The sequence below is a fragment of the Halichoerus grypus genome, chromosome 1 (assembly GCF_964656455.1).
Source record: "Halichoerus grypus chromosome 1, mHalGry1.hap1.1, whole genome shotgun sequence".
Lineage (NCBI taxonomy): Eukaryota > Metazoa > Chordata > Mammalia > Carnivora > Phocidae > Halichoerus > Halichoerus grypus.
This window is the reverse complement of record NC_135712.1, coordinates 210,448,001-210,465,722: the sequence shown is the minus strand read 5'-3', so window position 1 is coordinate 210,465,722 and position 17,722 is coordinate 210,448,001. Positions and strand designations below refer to the sequence as shown.

The 17,722-nt window shown below is 54.0% G+C and overlaps 1 protein-coding gene across 3 annotated transcripts in view; it reads right to left on the bottom strand.

The window, feature by feature from the left end:
* The window catches only part of ARHGEF18 (Rho/Rac guanine nucleotide exchange factor 18), a 78,692-nt gene extending 61,968 nt beyond the window's left edge, over positions 1-16,724 (bottom strand). For 2 of the 3 annotated variants that reach the window (XM_036065934.2, XM_036065933.2), the window contains exons 1-2: positions 16,416-16,720; positions 5,745-5,866 (exon numbers count right to left, since the gene is read on the bottom strand). In XM_036065934.2, coding sequence (XP_035921827.2) covers positions 5,745-5,759 — 15 coding nt within the window. In that variant the 5' untranslated portion in view covers positions 5,760-5,866; positions 16,416-16,720. Of the gene's footprint in view, positions 1-5,744; positions 5,867-16,415 lie in introns of all 3 variants that reach the window. The other variant, XM_078056003.1, reaches the window with a different exon arrangement.
* Between the last annotated feature and the right edge of the window lie 998 nt (positions 16,725-17,722).

The window sequence follows — 17,722 nt, the reverse complement described above, 5'->3', positions numbered from 1 at the left end:
GATGGGTACACGCCCAGGGGGCACATTACAAAAGGCTACTGGTCAGCTGCCTCCGCTTCTGGCCTCTCCGTAGCCTCAAGCCGCTAAGAGGCCTTATCCCTCGTACCACAGTAGCTCCACCACGAGGGGGCACTGTTATCCCACTCTCCAGATCAGAAGACTGAGGCTCAGGGAGGAAGGAAGACTCTCCCTGGATCACAGGGCCAACCAATGGCAGAGCCGGACTCAAACTCAGGTCTGTCTGGGTCCAAGCCCTATGCTCTTTCTCACCCATCTCTCTCCTTCTCCTATTCCTTTTCTCTTCTCTGTCTCCCTCCAAATCATTCTATTTGCCTTTTTTTTTTTTTTCCCCAGTCAGGGAACTTGCCTTTCCTTGGAAAACCTCTTCTCCCAGCCCACCTACAGTTTGGCCTGGAGAACTCCTATTCATCCTTCAAAAGCCAGCTTGGGCATGCCCTGCAGGCTGCCTTCCTGACTCCTCAAGTGTAGGTAAGATGTCCCTCCTCTGGGCTGTCACGATCTGCAGCCCAGGGACTTTCCTTGTCCAGGACTTTGTTAGGACTGACCTCAGACAGGGTTTGGTGGGTAGGAGGGTGGGTGGGCCTCTCCCATTGCTCCCTGAAAAGCCAGTACTGAGACATAGCCCCAGGCATCTCTGTGGTCTCAGGCAGCCCTCAATGGACTGTCCCAGTTGGTGGCCTGAAGGGGCCACTGAGGGGACATGGCCCCCCTTCATGGACTTTACAGAAGTCCCCCAAGAGGAGTGCCTGGCTGGCTCAGTTGGTAGAGCAGGCGACTTTTTTTTTTTTTTTTAAGGTTTATTTATTTATTTTAGAAAGAGAGAGAGAGAAAGCATGTGAGTGCAGGGGAAGGCGCAGAGGGAGAGGGAGAGAGAGAATCTTAAACAGACTCCCCGCTGAGCATGGAGCCCAAAGCAGGGCTCAATCCCAGGACCCTGAGATCATGAACTGAGCTGAAACCAAGAGTTGGATGCTTAACCGACTGAGCCACCCAGGTGCCCTGAGCATGCGACTCTTGATCTTGGGATAGTGAATTCAAGCCCCATGTTGGGTGTAGAGATTACTTTAAAATAAAATAAAAAAAAAAGATTGGTGGTGATGTTAATAAATGTGATTTTTTAAAAAGTCCTCTGGGGCACCTCTCCCTCTGCCCCTCCCCCGACTGGTGCTCTCTCTCTCTCTCTCTCTCTCTTTCTTTTTTTTTTTTTTTAATGATTTTATTTATTTATTTGACAGAGAGACAGCGAGAGAGGGAACACAAAGCAGGGGGAGTGGGAGAGGGAGAGGCAGGCTCCCCGCTGAGCAGGGAGCCCGATGTGGGGCTCGATCCCAGGACCCTGGGATCATGACCTGAGCCGAAGGCAGACACTTAACGACTGAGCCACCCAGGCTTCCCCCCTCTCTCCCTTTCAAATAAATAAATAAAATCTTTGGAGGGGGCGTCTGCCTTCGGCTCAGGTCATGATTTCAGGGTCCTGGGATCGAGCCCCGCATCAGGCTTCCTGCTCAGCGGGGAACCTGCTTCTCCTTCTGCCTGCCACTCTCCCTACTTGTGCTCTCTCTCTCTCTGTCAAATAAATAAATAAAATCTTAAAAAAAAAAAGTACCCCAGGATAGGATTGCCAGAGAAAATACAGGACGCCCAGTTAAATTTGAATTTCAGATAAACAAGTATTTTTTTTTAGTATAAATATATCCCGAAACATTGCACTATTTGACATTCAAATCTAACTGGGTGTCCTGTAATTTTGTTTGCTCAGTCTTGCAACCCTACCCCTGGACCATTTGGCCAGGCAGGGCCAGTCCTTAGCAGGTGAGGGAAAACAGGGAGGCCCCCTACTAATGCTTGGCATGGGGGATTTGCGGAGAAGCTTCCAATTCAAAGTCGAAAGTACCCGGAGAGAGGAGCTATACCGGATCTGTCTTTTCCCCCTGGCCTCACCCGCTGGGAGCTCTCCACAGGTTTACCCCTTCTTCTTTCCTTCTTCTTTGTACCCATTCATCCCACGATGGACACGGGTTGCTTCCACGTTTGGCTATTGTGAAGCGTGCGGTGAACGTGGGCGTACAGAGAGCTGTTCGAGTCCCTGCTTTCAATTTTTTTGGGGTAGCTATCCAGAAGGGGGATTGCTGGAGCGGGCGGTAATTCTGGGCTTGACTTCTGGAGCACGCTCCATGCTGTTCGCACAGCCTCCCTTTCTCTAGAATCTCTCCTTTGCCCCCGTTGATCTTTGTCCCTCCCACCTTCCCCAGCTGCCCCTTCTCTGGCTCCGTGTCCTCCCTCTGTCCCTTATATACCAGGGTCCCGCTTCGGTCTCTGTGGGAGTACCTACGTCTCTGGTCGTGGCTGGCTCAGGCTCGCCTGCCCCTCCTGTGACCTGAGCAGCAGCGTCCTGGCAGGTCTCCCTTTTCCCCCAAATCACTCCAGTCCCATCCCTGGTGCCTGGACAACCTCCCTCTGTTGACTCCTGTCTCCTCTGCCACTGCCCGAAAGGTTTCCTTGTGTCTCTGGTTTTTATCCTTCTGTAAATATAAACATGTCAGGACAGCCTCTTGGCCTGGGCTGGGCCCCCTCTCCCTCTCCTGCATCTGGCCTCTCTCACCGGAGGCAGCAGCGGGCACTTGGCCAGGGCTGGGGGTGGCAGGGGTGGTGGGGCAGCTGTGGGCACAGGCCGTCCTCGCTCCCGGCAGCAGGTACACTGAGGGACGCAGGGGGTGGGGAGCCTCAGCCTTGGCTTGGGAACCCGAATCTTTCCTCCAACACTGCCTGGGTGAGAAAAGGCGGGAGGCGGCCCAATGGGGGCCTTTCCAGGCGTCTGACTAAACAGTGTATGCTGGCCCTGACACCCCAGAGAGGATGCAATAAATCCAGGCTCTCACTGCATGGACCCTGGGGAGCCTTGGGGGATGGGCTCCCCCCCAGTCAGACTCAGAGGCGAGATGTCCCAGGAATGCTGTCTGCAGAAGGGCTTACTGGGTGCAGATTTGGACAGTACATGGATAAACTGGTTTTTTTTTTTTTTTTTAAAGGTTTTTTTTATTTATTTGACAGAGAGGGAACACAAGCAGGAGGAGTGGGAGAGGGAGAAGCGGGCTCCCTGCTCGGCAGAGAGCCCGATGCGGGGCTCGATCCCAGGACCCTGGGATCATGACCTGAGCCGAAGGCAGACGCTTAACGACTGAGCCACCCAGGCGCCCCTAAACTGGTTTTTAAAAACGTCAATAGTTATTTATTTCATCGTATATCAGCAAACCATGGCACGCCAAAGCAGCTTCGAGCATATTGTTTCTCTGGTTCCATTTCATCAGGTAAGAAAGGAGGTTGGTATCGAACAAAATAGCAAATAAATGACAGGGCAGCTGATTCTTGAGCAGCTCAAATGGTAGGAAAACCTCAGTCAGGGTTTGCATCCCTGGTATGACTTTTATTAGCTCAGCAGGACCTCAAGCAAGGCCCAAACTCTCTCTGGGTCTCAGTTTTCTCCTCTGAAAAATGGGTGCAATGCTGCCTTCTTGTAGGATTCCTTGCTGTGTGAGTACAACGGGATGATGTGTGCACTTTGCAAGCCCTGGGTCAGTAGAAGCAGGTCTGATGGTGCTTGCTGTTTTTCTGGTTCGGGAGTCAGGGCTCTCCCTCTGAGGAAGTTGAGGGCTGTGTCAGATGCAGTCACACAGTCCGTCCCCTGCCCTCCCGGAGCTAGGTGCAGGAAGAGTGATGGTTTAACCCAGCCAGCATAATCAAGTATGATAGAATGTTCCAGGAAGCAGGCTGAAGAAAAGAACTGAGGGGGGCCAGCAGGCCCTGTCTGGAGGGACAGGAATTCTGGATTGGAATTTTACTTAGAAAATCCCCTCTATTTTAAAGCACTACACCCAGGGTAATCACTGGGGTAAAAAACCTATTAAGTACAACTCAGTTAGGAAAAGTTAAGCAAACTTTAGACAGCTTCCAGAGCCAAAACAAAACCCCAAAAAACCTATTTCCGACCACATAAAGTAGCGTCCACATGACACATGAATGATCCCTTGAACTGGCCAAGTTTCACGCATTGGTCACGTTTCATATATTTTAAAAAAAGATCTACCTCTTGGGGTGCCTGGCTGGCTCAGTCGGTAGAGCATGGGACTCCTAATCTCAGGGTCATGAGTTCAAACACCACATTGGGCGTGGAGTCTACTTAAAAAATAAAAAGAAAGAAAAGAAAAAAGAAAAGATCTACATCTTACCAGTTAGGAGACAGTAGACTTTCAAGAAGAAGTCCTACTAAATGAAAGAAAGAAAGAAAGAAGAAGAAAGAAAGAAAGAAAGAAAGAAAGCAAGCAAGCAAGCAAGCAAGCGAACCAGGGGGCCTTCCTGGAGGAGGTGACAGCCAATGAAGCCTTGAGGAACAAATAGGAGTTGGCTAGGCAGAAGCTACAGACAAGAGCATTCCAGGCATCAAAAGAACAGAACGTTCAGAAGCCTGCAGGCTTGGGAGGTCCTGATGCCTTCCAACAACTGGCAAGAGTTCCTTACTGGCTGGAGGTGTGGAGGGGGAACATGGGGCTGGATTAGCAGGCCTGGTAGGTCAAGCAAGAATTTAATCTCTAAGTTCCAAACAGTGGTGGTAGGGGGGGGGGGGGCTGCGATTTGTCTTCAGGGAGATCATGCAAGAGGCAGAGTGGAGCTGGGCTCCGACGGGGACACCAAGGATGCCTGGGGGGGGGTGATGTGAGGGCTGTGCCCAAGCGGGGCTCACAGGGCTCGTGTGAGAGTGGGGGAGGGAATGGACAAGGACAGTGCCTTCCATTACCTCCAGCTCTGGTGACCAGGTAGATGACAGTGACAGGGACGCAGGTGGAGGGCTTCATTTGGTGGGGGGGGATAGAGTCTGGCCGCATACTCCCAAGGCGCCCTGTTCCCACATCACCACCTCATCTGCCCACTGCCTGCAGCCTACGGTTTTATCTGAAACGTCCAGAGCCCTGAACTAAACCTGAGTCCTGATCTTACCTTCGTGCACCCTGGATCCTCCCTGACACTTGGGGCCAGGTCCTACCTGCTGGGCCCTAGCGTCCTCTTCTACAAAATGTCGAGGTGGGGCCACAGGATGCCCTATATGCTTTAACTGTCACAGACCCTCCTTCCTTAGTGGGGGGGGCAGTGCAAAATGCCACCCAGAACCCCTTCCCGGGAAGACGTGCCGCCCCAGATGCGGGGAGGGGGGCTGTCCGCAGATGGCTGTCCGCTGTCAGACCCCTTCCAGGAAGTCACGCCCCTTCCTGGGCAGCCCACCCGCCACCCCTGATCGATGTGGGGACCTAATGGATAGCCCTCTCCGCCTGACTCGAGACCACTCTGCAGGGCTGCTCTAGCTTGGAGCTCCCCGTGGAAGCTTCTTCTTCGTGTTTCCTCCATCCACCCACCCACCCATCTAAGCTTCTTTCCTTCCTCCCATCCGTCCAGCCATCCATGTATCCATCCCTCTGTCAGTTCTTCCTTCCTCCCATCCGTCCATCCAGCGGCCTTCTACTTACCCCTCCCTCCCTCCGTCCCCTTGTTCCAGGAAGGATTCCAGTCTCCTCATCTATAAAATGGGATCATCACTACTCGGCCAAGTTTTAACGGGCGTTCTCTGAACTAACGTGCACAAATGTGCCTGGTAAAGTGCACGTGTTTTACAAAGTGTACTTGCTGTCACTGGTGTCATCAGCTCCGGCCCGTCTCAGCCATCAGACACCTGCCTGCTCATCCTCCATGGTGGGGAAATCTGGGTGCTCGGGCCTCCAGGCTCCGTCGCTGCTCTCGGTGTCTGAGGCTGCAGCTCCAGAGTCAAAGGGCTGGACGCATGGCTTGGGCTCAGAACCTGTGCAGAAAGGAGGGACCAGGCGTCAGGGCCAAGGGGGGAGGGCTGAGGAGCGGGAGTCTGAGTTCTGCGTCTGCCGCTGCTCTGCTGGGACTCAGTCTTCTCATCTGTAAGATGGGGTGGTGGAAGAAGATGGGCTCCATGACTTTTAAGCCCGCCTACATGCCGTCACCTCCCCATCTTGTGCCTGTGGCGGACATATGTATTCAATCATGAGGCTCTTTCCTGCTGATCGTTTATCCCTTTAGGATCCCCTCCCCCTCCCCCCTCCGGGGCACCATTTCCCACCAGCTATCTTGAGTTAATCCGAGTGGGCTCCTAAGATGACGCCGGTTTGTCATACTTGCTCTGGCAGAAAAAGCCCTCATTTAATAGAACGGGTCCTTAAGATCAAATGCAAGTGCCCAATGCCCACATTTGTAGGGTCTCTAATGGTGGGACTTCAGGCACCTCTGCCCCGATGCTGTATTTGGAGTTTTAGGGACCTCTGGGTGCCATGGGATAGAGGGGAAAACCAGGGCTTTAGGGTCAAGCAGATTGTGTCCTTGCCTGGACCTGTCATTAATGGTTGCCCCCCCTTTGGGGAAGGCACCTTGAGGGTCAGTTTCCTCACCTGGAAGGTGGGTGTGACGATGCCTTTCAGAGCTTTGGGGAGGGTGAAGGGGCCCAGCGTGTGTGGTCCTTGGCCAGTCTTGGCCACTTTCCTTGCTCTCTAGGTCAGGAGGGTGCCCTGGCTTGATATCAGGTCTTGGACTGAGCTGCCTGCTGTGGGAGGAATGGGTACCCCCTTTTCTCTCTTCCTGCCCCTTACACCACAGCAAGAGAGGTCACCCTTGCCTATTCAAATCCCTGCGGAGGTTCCTTATTGCCTGCAGGAAGGATATGGAGACTCTTGGCCCGGCCACCGATATCCACCAGGATATTCCTTCTGTGTCTTGTCTCTGCTCCCGCAGGACCTGCTGCATGAGACCCTCCCCCTCCATTCCTGCTCTGAGGCTGCCTGCCTGAAGACCTCACTGTATTCCTTCCAGAAATCTCTGCCCGCCCCCCACTTATGGTGCCTCTTTCATGTGCATTTCATTTCATTGCATTGCCTTGACATCTGGACTCCCTTCACTCCTCCATCCCCCGTCAAGACATCCCAGGCTCTGCTGAAACCAGGGAGGTGACAGGAGAGTGCCTGGAGGTGAGGAGACCAGTGGAGGGATACATGGAGGGACTGACCAGACCAGCGCGTTCTAAATAAGAGCAATGGTGGCCTCAGGTGGGGCTGAGTTGGGGTGGGAGAGTGGGATGTCAGATGCTTTTGGAAAGTGCTGAGTTAGGTAGGTAGATTGGGTCCCTTATGGCTGGGTGACCCCATGTCCTGGTTTGCTGGGGACAGTCCTAATTAACGCTGAGCCAGGGTGATTATGAGCAACACCCCCCATTCATTCTTCAAAGGGTCTAGCAGAGGGGAAGGTCGATGATGTCCCTCTATTCCAACGGGGCTGTCTACTCACACCCCCTCTCTTCTGGCTGCAGACCTGCAAACACTGCTCCAAGTTTTGGGACCCTGAAACATACACAGTCTGGAGGAGCCTTCTTTTAGGAAAGAATACGAAATTATGAATACAAAATTGCCAGGGCCTCTGAACCAGGACAGCAGGAAACGGCCAAGGCAGAAATAAACATGTTTCATGAATAAATGAGTGCAAAGGGGTTAGGTGGGCACATGCACGTGTGCAAAAATACCAGGACACTGGAAAACTGTGTGGCAGCCCCTTAAAAAAGAAAATCATAGAGCTATCTCGTGACCCCGCCATCCCATGCCCAGGTATAGCCCCGCGGGAAATAAAAACGTACGTCCACCCAAAAGCCTATATGTGACTGCTTATGAGCAGCATTATTTATAATAGTCAGAAGGTAGAAACAACCCAGGTATCCACCAATGGATGAACAGACACACAAGGTGTGGTGTAGGCGTACAGTGGAATAGTATTCAGCCACTAAAAGGAATAAAGTTCTGACACCTGCTATAAGGTGGGGGAATCGACCTTGAAGACATTATAAGCAGCCAGTTGACAAAGACCACGTGCTATGCGAGTCCATTTATAGAAAATGTCTGAAATAGGTGAATCTATAGACACAGAAAGCAGAGTCGTGGTTGCCTAAGGCTGTGGGGGAGGTGGGGGGCTGTGGAGTGACAGGTAGAAGATACGAATTTCTACTGGGGTGATGAAAATATTCTAAAATGGATTGTGGTGATGGTTGCATAACCTTGAGAGTACTAGAAGTCATTGAATTGTACCCATTAAACAGGTGAATTGTAGGGTGTGTGAATTGTATCTCAATGAAATTGTTGCCCAAAAAATGGCCGGGGCCCCTTGCAGAATTTTGATTGGGTGGGTGCTTATGGACTTCAGCTCCATTTCCTTCAAGGTAGATGAGCCTTTGATGTCTGGGCCAGCCACAGTGTGTGAGAACGTCATTGTTTCCACCGTCCCTGCTCTCCCAGCTCCCCTCTCAGGCTGACTGAGGGACTCTGCTCTGCTGCACCTCATTTAAGCCTTGTATCTCCCGTCTTCCCCACCCTGAAGCCAAGGCGGCATCTATGACTCAGAGAAATGTCCGAACAAAACACGCAGGCTGTGGGGCGCCTGGGTGGCTCAGTTGGTTAGGCGACTGCCTTCGGCTCAGGTCATGATCCTGGAGTCCCTGGATCGAGTCCCGCATCGGGCTCCCTGCTCGGCAGGGAGTCTGCTTCTCCCTCTGACCCTCCCCCCTCTCATGTGCTCACTCTCTCTCATTCTCTCTCTCTCAAATAAATAAAATCTTTAAACAAAAAAAAAAAAAAAAAGAAAAGAAAACTTAAAAAAAAAACAAAACAAAACACGCAGGCTGTGAAGGAGAAAAACCAGACGTGGGGGTGGGTCCGGGAGGCTGATGCGAGCCTGGGAGGGGAAGAGGAGCTGGTCCCAGGGTCAGTCCCATCCCTTGGCCAAGCACCCCAGGGGCCTCAGGAGAGACCGAAGGGTCTGCCTGCCTCACTGAGCAGGGGCCTCATGGAGGCCTGAGGCCACAAGAGCCTGTGGAGGCCAAAGGCAGAACCTCAGACCTTGCATCTGCAAACCCTGTGGGTCTGGGATCGCAGGCTAAACAAGAAAGGCCAGGGATGAGTTTACTTTTTCTATGGAAGCTTCTGACCCAAGCACTGGCTGGGCTTGACTTTGATGACAGACTCAACTCTCATCCTGGTATCCCATGCTGAACCCCAATCTTTGTATCACAGACTATAAACCCTGATGCCCAGGGTCATAGACTGAACTTCGATCCAGGTATCATAGACCGAGCCCCATCCTGGGGTCATGGACTGAGCTCCAACCGCAATATCAGAGACTGAGCCCTGTCCTGGTGTCATGGACTGAGCTCCAATCCCAATGTCATAGACTGAGCCCCGTCCTGGTGTCATGGACTGAGCCCCAATCCTAATATCATAGACTTGAGTCCTGATCCTGGTATCATAGACTGAGTTCCCATCCTAGTGCCATGAGCTGAACCCTGACACTGCTCACAGAGTGACCTCTGACTCTGATGTTGCACAATGAGCTCTGGTTTTGGTGGAAGATTCTCTCCCCCCAGGCTCCAGGCATTGTCTCCAGTGGCCTGTGGTCATTGCTGCCTAGTATTCCCACCCATACCCCAACCTCAAGCTGTCAGGACCAAACTCATTGTTTTCTCTCCTCATCTTCTGTCCCTGTGAATGCACTATCTTCCCAGTGACCTGGCCAGAAACCTGGAGACCAGTCTTACCTCCTCACTACCCCTCAGGACACCAAGCCCTGTCAGTGTGACCTCCCAGACATTTCTCCACTCCATCCTCTCTTCTTTCCTCTGCCACTGTCTGAATTTCAGCCCCCGTTATTTCTCTCCCTGTGCAACCACAATCGTCAACCACAATTTCAACCCCCCTATTGCACTGTGATTGGTTTACTTGTTCCCTTTTAGACCAGAGGTCCCATGGGCCAAATCTGGCTCAACATCTGATTTTATAAATAAAGTTTTATTAGCACAAGTCATGCCCATTTGTGTACGTATTATCTCTGACGGCTTTCATGCGATAACAGCAGAGTTTAGTAATTTCTTCAGAGATATGTGACCCAAAAAGCTGAAAATATTTACTCTCTGGCCCTTTACAGAAAAGCTTGTTGACCCCTGCTCCAGACCATGAGGTCCATGAGGGCAGATACTATGTCTGTCCCACTTTTACATCGCCAAGCCCCAAGTTGTAAAATCTTATGTGTATTGATCTGTTCCTATATGCTTTGCCTAATGTTAAGTCGGCCATGTACTTTGCATTCTTCTATCCTTAAAACAACCCCCGAGTCCCCACTGTTTACAAAAGAAGAAACTGAGGCTTAGAGACTTGCCCAAGGTCATACCATACTGTTAAGAGGAAGACTTGGGATGTGAACCCAGGTGTTTCCAACTCCAAAGCAGGGGTTTATAACCACCAGACTATCCTGTGGTAAGCTGATGAATGGGTGGGTGGGTGAATAAATGATTGGATGGATGGATGAGTGGATGGTTGGATGAATGAGTGAATATATTGTTGGATAGATGGATAGATGGATGGGTGGTTAGATAGTTGGCTCATTGGCTGGCTGGCTGGATGAATGGATATTTGTCTGGCTGGATGGTTGGATGAATGAATGGGTGGATGGTTGGATGAATGAATGGGTGGATGGATGGATGGATGGTGAGATGGGTAGATGCTTATATAAATGGATGGATGGATGGAGGCTGGGATGCATGAATGAATGGATACTTGGCTGGCTGGCTATTTGGATGGACGGATGTGTAGATGGTTAGATGGGTGGATGGTTGGATGGATAGATGATTAGATGGATGAATGGTGGATGGATGAATGGATGGAAAGATGAATGCATGCATGCATCGATGGATGGATGGATAGTTGGGATAGGTGGTGTGGCAGTGTTTAGAGGCAGTGAAGCATTAAATTCAGGAGAATGCATTCTGAGGGGATGAGGGAGAAGACATGTAGATGGAAGGAGGGCAGAACGGAGTCAGAGAAGCCAGGCAAGAAGGAAACCGATTTAAGACACAGAATGCACTCCTTATGCATTCAGTGAGGGAACCTCACTGCAGTTCCCAACCACCCTCTCCTTAGCCTTGTTTGCTTCCCCAAATCCAACCCCATCATTTTCCCAGGAAGTCCCATTAGGTGCCCAGATGGCCAGTTACGGAGCTTAAGAGGGGCACAAAACGCCCTCTTCCTATGTGTCTCCCCACCCTCCCCAGGGCTAAAGACTGGAAGGACGTTGTTAGGAAAGACTTTGCTCCCCAACACCATGATTCACTCTAAGGAGCCCGGATTTAGGTCCCAGGCAGCCTCTTCCACCATCAGCCCCTGCAGCACCAGCCATAAAAGGGTGTAAGAGTCACCGCTGGTTCCTTCAGCTCACTCCCCGACTTGCCAGCCTGTGAATCAGTCTCAGTCGGTCTGGGCCGGAAGATGGGGTGGGCAGAGAGGCCAGGAGTGGGTGGAACTTCGTAAGGATCTGGGTCAGAGACAGGCACTTTGGTGGTCCTTGGCTGATGCACTAGTTCTCTGGTATTGCCATCCACTGGTGGATTTAAAAGCCCTCCCCGGGCCCTCCAGCCGCCCACACCAGCAGCTCTGTTTACTGGCCAGAACACACTACAAAGGTCGCCTTGGAATAGAACTGTTTTCAAATCCTGGTTCCTCCAGCATGCGCTTGCTGTGTGACCTTGAGCAAGTCACTCAACCTCTCTCAACATCAGGAAGGTTCAACCCGTGGCAGCAGCTTCCATTATTCTGACTACTCTTCTACTGCATCCCAGTCTCTAGGCCACCCTCTTTCTCCCCAACCCCAGCCTCCGGGTCCTCTGATACTCCCATCTCCTTCCTGACCCAAGCAGGGTGCCTGGTACACATTCGGCCCTCAGAGTCTGTGGCGAGCATGAGCTAAGGGATGTTTTCATTGGCCTCCCCCCTTCATGAACCCTCACCGCCACCCCGAACCAGTACTTGACTCATGCAGGTGGCAATGGCTAGGACTTGTTGAGGCTGAGCATGGGCTGGCCTGATGGGGTGGGGGAGGGTCGTGCAAAGGTGGGAGGCACAGAGGGGCAAGGACGTCCAGGAGGCTCCACGCCCCGTGGCCCCGGACACTGTCTGGTTATCTTCAAGGGTAAACTCGCTTCGAGATTTTAGGAGAAGCGTCTTTTTGCCAAAGCAGTTCACCCACACCTTGGGGGGGTGTACTACAAGGGCCTCTCCAGCCCCCATAGAGGTAAACTGAGGCCCCAGGACCTGGGAGGGGGTTGCCACCAGACAATGTGTGTGTGTTCGAGGGAGGCATCTACCAGAAGCCCTGGGAGTCTCCAACCTCCTCCTTTTTGCTGCTTCCCTGAGCCTCCGTGCTGCAGCGATCCGAGAGCAAAGAGCATCAGGAACCCCCAGGAAGTCATCAGGCTGCTCAGAGGGATTTCTTTTTCTGCAAATTTATCTCCTGAGACAAGGTCCTGGCTGAGCTGGGGAGACAGGACCCCAGAAGTCTGTGATGTTCTGTGGGGGCCGGGGGAGCTGGGAATCATGGAATTCGGGGCTGGATCAAGCAGAGTCTGCGCCCCAGGCCAAGAAAAGGCTCCAGGCTGCCCAGGGAGCCCTGCCTGCTGGTCACGGCCCGCCCCCTTACCTCTCTTGAAGGCCCACCGCTTCAGCCACAGCTTGGAGAGGGCTGGCCAGGAGTGGTGGAGTGCCGAGTTAGCCATGGGGGCCCACACGTGCGAGAGAGTGGGTGAACAGCAGGGGATGAAGCAGGAGTTTGGCTGGGAATCCCTGCCAGGATGGGGCTGCCAGCAAGAGGGGCGGAGACAGCCACCAGGGGCTGCCAGATGCATCAGCTGATGGGAGCCTGGGGCTAGGGCAGGGGGGCTGGGGCTTCTGGCTGGGGGGCCCAGGGACTCCAGCCTGGGGGAGGTCAAGCCCTTAGTACAACCCACCCCCTTCCCCCTTCCCTGACCCGTAAGCTTCTCACCCTGGCCAGACAAGACATTCCCAGGAAGAGCTGAAGATGGCAGTGTGAGTGGTGGTGACACTGGGGTCCTCAGGAAGCAAGTCTAGACTGGGTCTGAGGTGAGCCTGCGTGTGCCTGAATGTCCGAGTGTTTGTGTGCCATCGTCTGTGATTTTTTGGGTTTGTGAGTTTGCACGTAGAGTGTGTATTTTCATGTCTGTGAGAGTGTGTTTGAGTGCAAATCTTGCGTGTCACCTTGTCTATGTGGGGGTGAATATGAATATCTAGGTGGTCTTCCCCGTTTTATTGAGATATAATGAACACACAGCGCTATATAAATTTAAGGCATACAACACGACCTGACTAACCTATACTGTGAAATGATCAGCACAACAAGTTTACTTAACACCCATCACCTCCTATAGACACGGAAAAAAAAGATTTATCCAGAAAAAAAGAGAAAAAATCTTTTTTTCCTTGTGATGAGAACTCTTAGGATCTACTCTTTTAGCAACTTTTCCCATATACCACACAGCGGAGTTAACACTAGCCACCACGTTGTGTGTCACATCCCCAGGGCTTATTTATCTTGTAACTGGAAGTTTGTCCCTTTTGGTGCCCTTCTTCCCGTTCTCCCTCCTGCCCGACCCCCTGCCTCTGGAAACCACAAATCCGATTTCTTTATCCACGAGTTTGGTTGCTGTTTTTAGATTCCACATTTTTTTATTAACATATAATGTATTATTTGTTTCAGGAGTGCAGGTCTGTGATTCATGAGTCTTACACAATTCACAGCGCTCACCATAGCACATACCCTCCCCAATGTCCCTCACCCAGCCACCCCATCCCTCCCACCCTAGATTCCACATTTAAGTGAGATCACACAGTATTTGTCTCTCTCTGTCTGACTTATTTCATGTAGCAGAATGCCCTCAAAGTCCATCCATGTTGTCACAAATGGCAAGATTTCCTTCCTTTTTATAGCTGAATATTGTTATCTGGGTGTTTCTGTGATCCTGTGTGTGTCTGAATGCCGGTTGATATCCGTGGGGTTGGATCCACACGGCTCACCCGGGACGTGGGGAGATCTGTGTCTGATATCTGTGAGGGGTTTGGGCGCCTGCCCGGGTTTCTGCGTGTCTGCACGGTTGTGTGCATGTGAGTCGGGTGTATGGGGTGGGTGTGCGGGCGCCGGTCAGCGCGTGGCCACGCCAGGGCTGCTCCCTGGTGGCCGAGCTTCCCTACTGCATCCTCACTCCCTGTGCTGAGAAATTCTGGCTTTGTTCTCTGCTGACCCCCTGCTCTCTCCCCAAACCCTTTCTTTGACCTCCCAGCCCCAAACCGCTGTCACTGGTGAGAGGGTCAAGGGCTTCTCCTTCCTTGTGTCCTGGCCCACCGCCGCCCCCTCGGAGGAGCGGGCTGTCACTCTTCTGCCTTCGGTGACCCTTCCAGAAGGGTTATCCGCTGGCCTACCTTTACCTACTCACACCCAATGGATCCCACGGCCCCTGTAATCTTATTTCAACCCCCTCCAGCCTTCTTGCTCTCTCTAGGGCCTAAATCCAATGGACATTTTCTGCCTCTCCTTTGCTGGATGCTTCCGACCCCTTTATTTCTTGCACCCCCGCCCCCCACGATGCCACAGACTTTCCTTCCTGCATCATCCTCGGTCTCCCTTCCTGCCTTACTTGGCCCATCTTCCTTTCTCTGTCTGACCTTTAAACTCTGTCCTTGGCCATTTTGTGCCCTCCTCCCCGGCCCTGATGGCCCCATCTACACCTCCCCAGTAGGTGACCCCCAATCTGTCACTAACAGAAAGACATAAAAACACCCACGCTGTAAACAGCAGCACGCAACACGATCCAGCACACACAGACAGCCGCAGACGTGCACACACTAGTCAGACGTACGTTCACACCCGGAAGCGCGCACACACACACACACACACACATGCACACACACATGCACACACACAATCATACACAGACGGCCAGACTCCTACGTAGAACCGCGCAGGGAGATTTAACAGCGCCAGCCCTCTGCTGTGCTCCGGGCTTTACTTCCTCACCGCCCGCCACACGCCTGTCCCTGGGTGGGCCAGGACGGCTCTTGGAGGTCCCGGACCTCTGCGTGGAGGACAGATGTGAAAGCTTCTGTGGCTGCTGGAGCAAGGCTTTGGGACGGGGACGGTCTATGGGCACTGGCAGGCTGACTGTGTTTTCCGAGCTCCTGGGGTGGGCCAGGCACCGTGTTAAGATGTCACCTGCAAGACCCGGGACAACCCTTTCACAGAGGCGCAAACAGGGCCAGAGTAGTGAAGTCCCTTGCCCGCGGCCACACGGAGGCAGGGGAACCAGGATCTGAACCTGCACCTGGCCAACACAGCCCTGCCGTCATCCGCAGCGACAGTAACGAGCACCGGCCCGTGTCCAGCCTTGCGTCGGGCGCTGGGGGCCTGAGGGGACACGGGGAGAACGGCCCAAAACAGACACACTGATGTTTGTGTGCAGCTGACATTCCTGTGAAAAGCCTGCTTCTGCCAGGAAGCCCTCCCAGAGGGGCTCATAGCCAAGGCTAGAAAACTCACAGGTGGCTGAGAGTGGAGGCAGCCCTCCCTGGGACCTCCCTGCAGGTGACCGGGCCAGAGGAACACTCTGGAGAATCAGCCCCCTGAGTGTGGCATTCGAGGCTTTCCCCACATGCTCCATGCTCACCAGCTCCACTCTCCCTGGCCCCAACTCTCCCCTCCCAGTTGCCCCCCTTCCCGGCTGCTCCCAGCCTGCCAGACCCCCTGGGGCATGAAGCCACCTACAAGCTGTGTGGCCCTGGGGCTGGGCGGAAGCAAGCCTGGGTGTGCCCTGCACAAACCACAGCCTTCCGCCTCCTTCGCCCCACCCCAGGCAGGCGGGTGTGAGGCTCCCCAAGGTGGGCCTAGGTGGGAGCCAGGGGGCGCCTCCCCAGCGGCCAGAACTCGACCTGGAGGGCGGCCCAGGAGGAGGGTCTTCCTCTTCCTCAGCTGACCTCGGAAGATTCGGGTGCGCCCTCCTCAGGACTGGCTCAGACATCAAACTTAGGAAGCAGTGTTTGTTTTGAAACAAGCCCCAATCTTCAGATTCTGCTTCAGGGAGGCCCGGCGGGGGGCCCCCTCCGGGATCCAGTTTACACAGCATGCCTGGTGACTCTGCACAGGGAGCACCCCCATTCACCCCCTGGCTGGGTCCCCTATGCAGGCTTTGGCTACAAGGGACCCCATCTTCCTGTGTTATGGGCTGCACGTGTCGCAGACCCCAGCCCCCTGGGGTGACCTCTGGGGCGTGCAGACCTCTGCAGAGCAAACCCGGGGTCAAAGAGCCTTCCCCGCCCCCTCAGGAAGCAGGCTGGCCGCCAGGTGGAGAGAAACTGTGGGCGGTCTATCTGCTGCCCTCTGGACTCCCCCACCCCCCGCCCCACTGCCGCTCCATCTCTGTTGGTCCCTCTGTCCCCCACGCCCCCGTGATGGTCACTCACCAGAGGGAGGCTTGTCCTCGCTGCTGTGGGTACTTGGCCCGGCCACCAGCTCCTGTGGCCCCCAAGACCCACGGCTTCCAGGAGGCCCAGGGGGAGCACTGGCGGGTCGGGGCCCCCGGGGAACCGCAGGGTGACCCAACTCTGCCCCAGCTTCCTCTTCCTCAACTGCCTGCCCGCCTGCTTGGCGCCTCCGTCAACCCCAGCCGTGGGCCCAGGCAGGGGCCTGAGGACACAGCCCAGGTCGGGTTCCAGAAGCCGGGAACCTCCCCCACTGCTCAGCCCCGTGCGCGCAGGTGTCCTGAGAGGTGGGGTGGGGAATGGGGCGGGGAGCCTCAGCACCCTCGCCCCCACCCCAGCAGCTTCCTGTGGAACCGACTGCTGAAGAGGAACGGGGTGCCAGGGCCTCCCCCGGGTACCCGGGTGCACAGAGATGCACGAAACCCAAGCCGTGTGTACCCGCGGAGACGCAGGGGCTCAGACCCCCGGAACCCGCACCGGCGTGTGCGAGGGTACACACGGGTCCCCACGGTGTTGCGGTCAATGTTCAGCAACCACCTCTCTGACCAAAAAAAAAATAAATAAATAAAATAAGCCCTGATGTGTAGCGTTTGCTGACTCCCGTGGTGTAAACAGTCCCACGTAGCTGACTGCAAGGACGGCCCGATGCCCTTGAGCGTGGCGTCGGGAGGAAATGCTCAGACATGGCCCCAGCGCGTCACTGGAGTGGGTCCTCAGGCACGTGGGTCCCGCACGGAGACACGGGTCCCCTGCCACACGGGTGCGTGGATACCTGTGGGTCCAGGTAGGCGTGGGGGTGTGCAGAGTGGTGCACCCACAGAGACCCCCAGGTGCACGCAGGGCCCACCCAGGCTCCTTTATGCTCAGAGACAGGCGGGTGCACACGCAGAAGGGTGTGCCCGCGACGTGATGAATGGGGACACGTGGAACCACACGGGCACTTGGGAGCACACAGCTGGAGGCCAGCTCGTCGCGGCTCACGGAGCCCATTGCAATAGGATCAGGAGTTTCGCAGGCTGGGAGTTAAATGCTGCCATCATAAAACATTTAATTATATAAACTTACAGTTAAGGGGTGCCTGGGTGGCTCAGTCGTTAAGCGTCTGCCTTCGGCTCAGGTCATGATCCCAGGGTCCTGGGATCGAGCCCCACATCGGGCTCCCTGCTCGGCGGGAAGCCTGCTTCTCCCTCTCCCACTCCCCCTGCTTGTGTTCCCTCTCTCGCTGTGTCTCTCTCTGTCAAATAAATAAATAAAATCTTTAAAAAAAAACAAAAAACAAAAAAAAACCT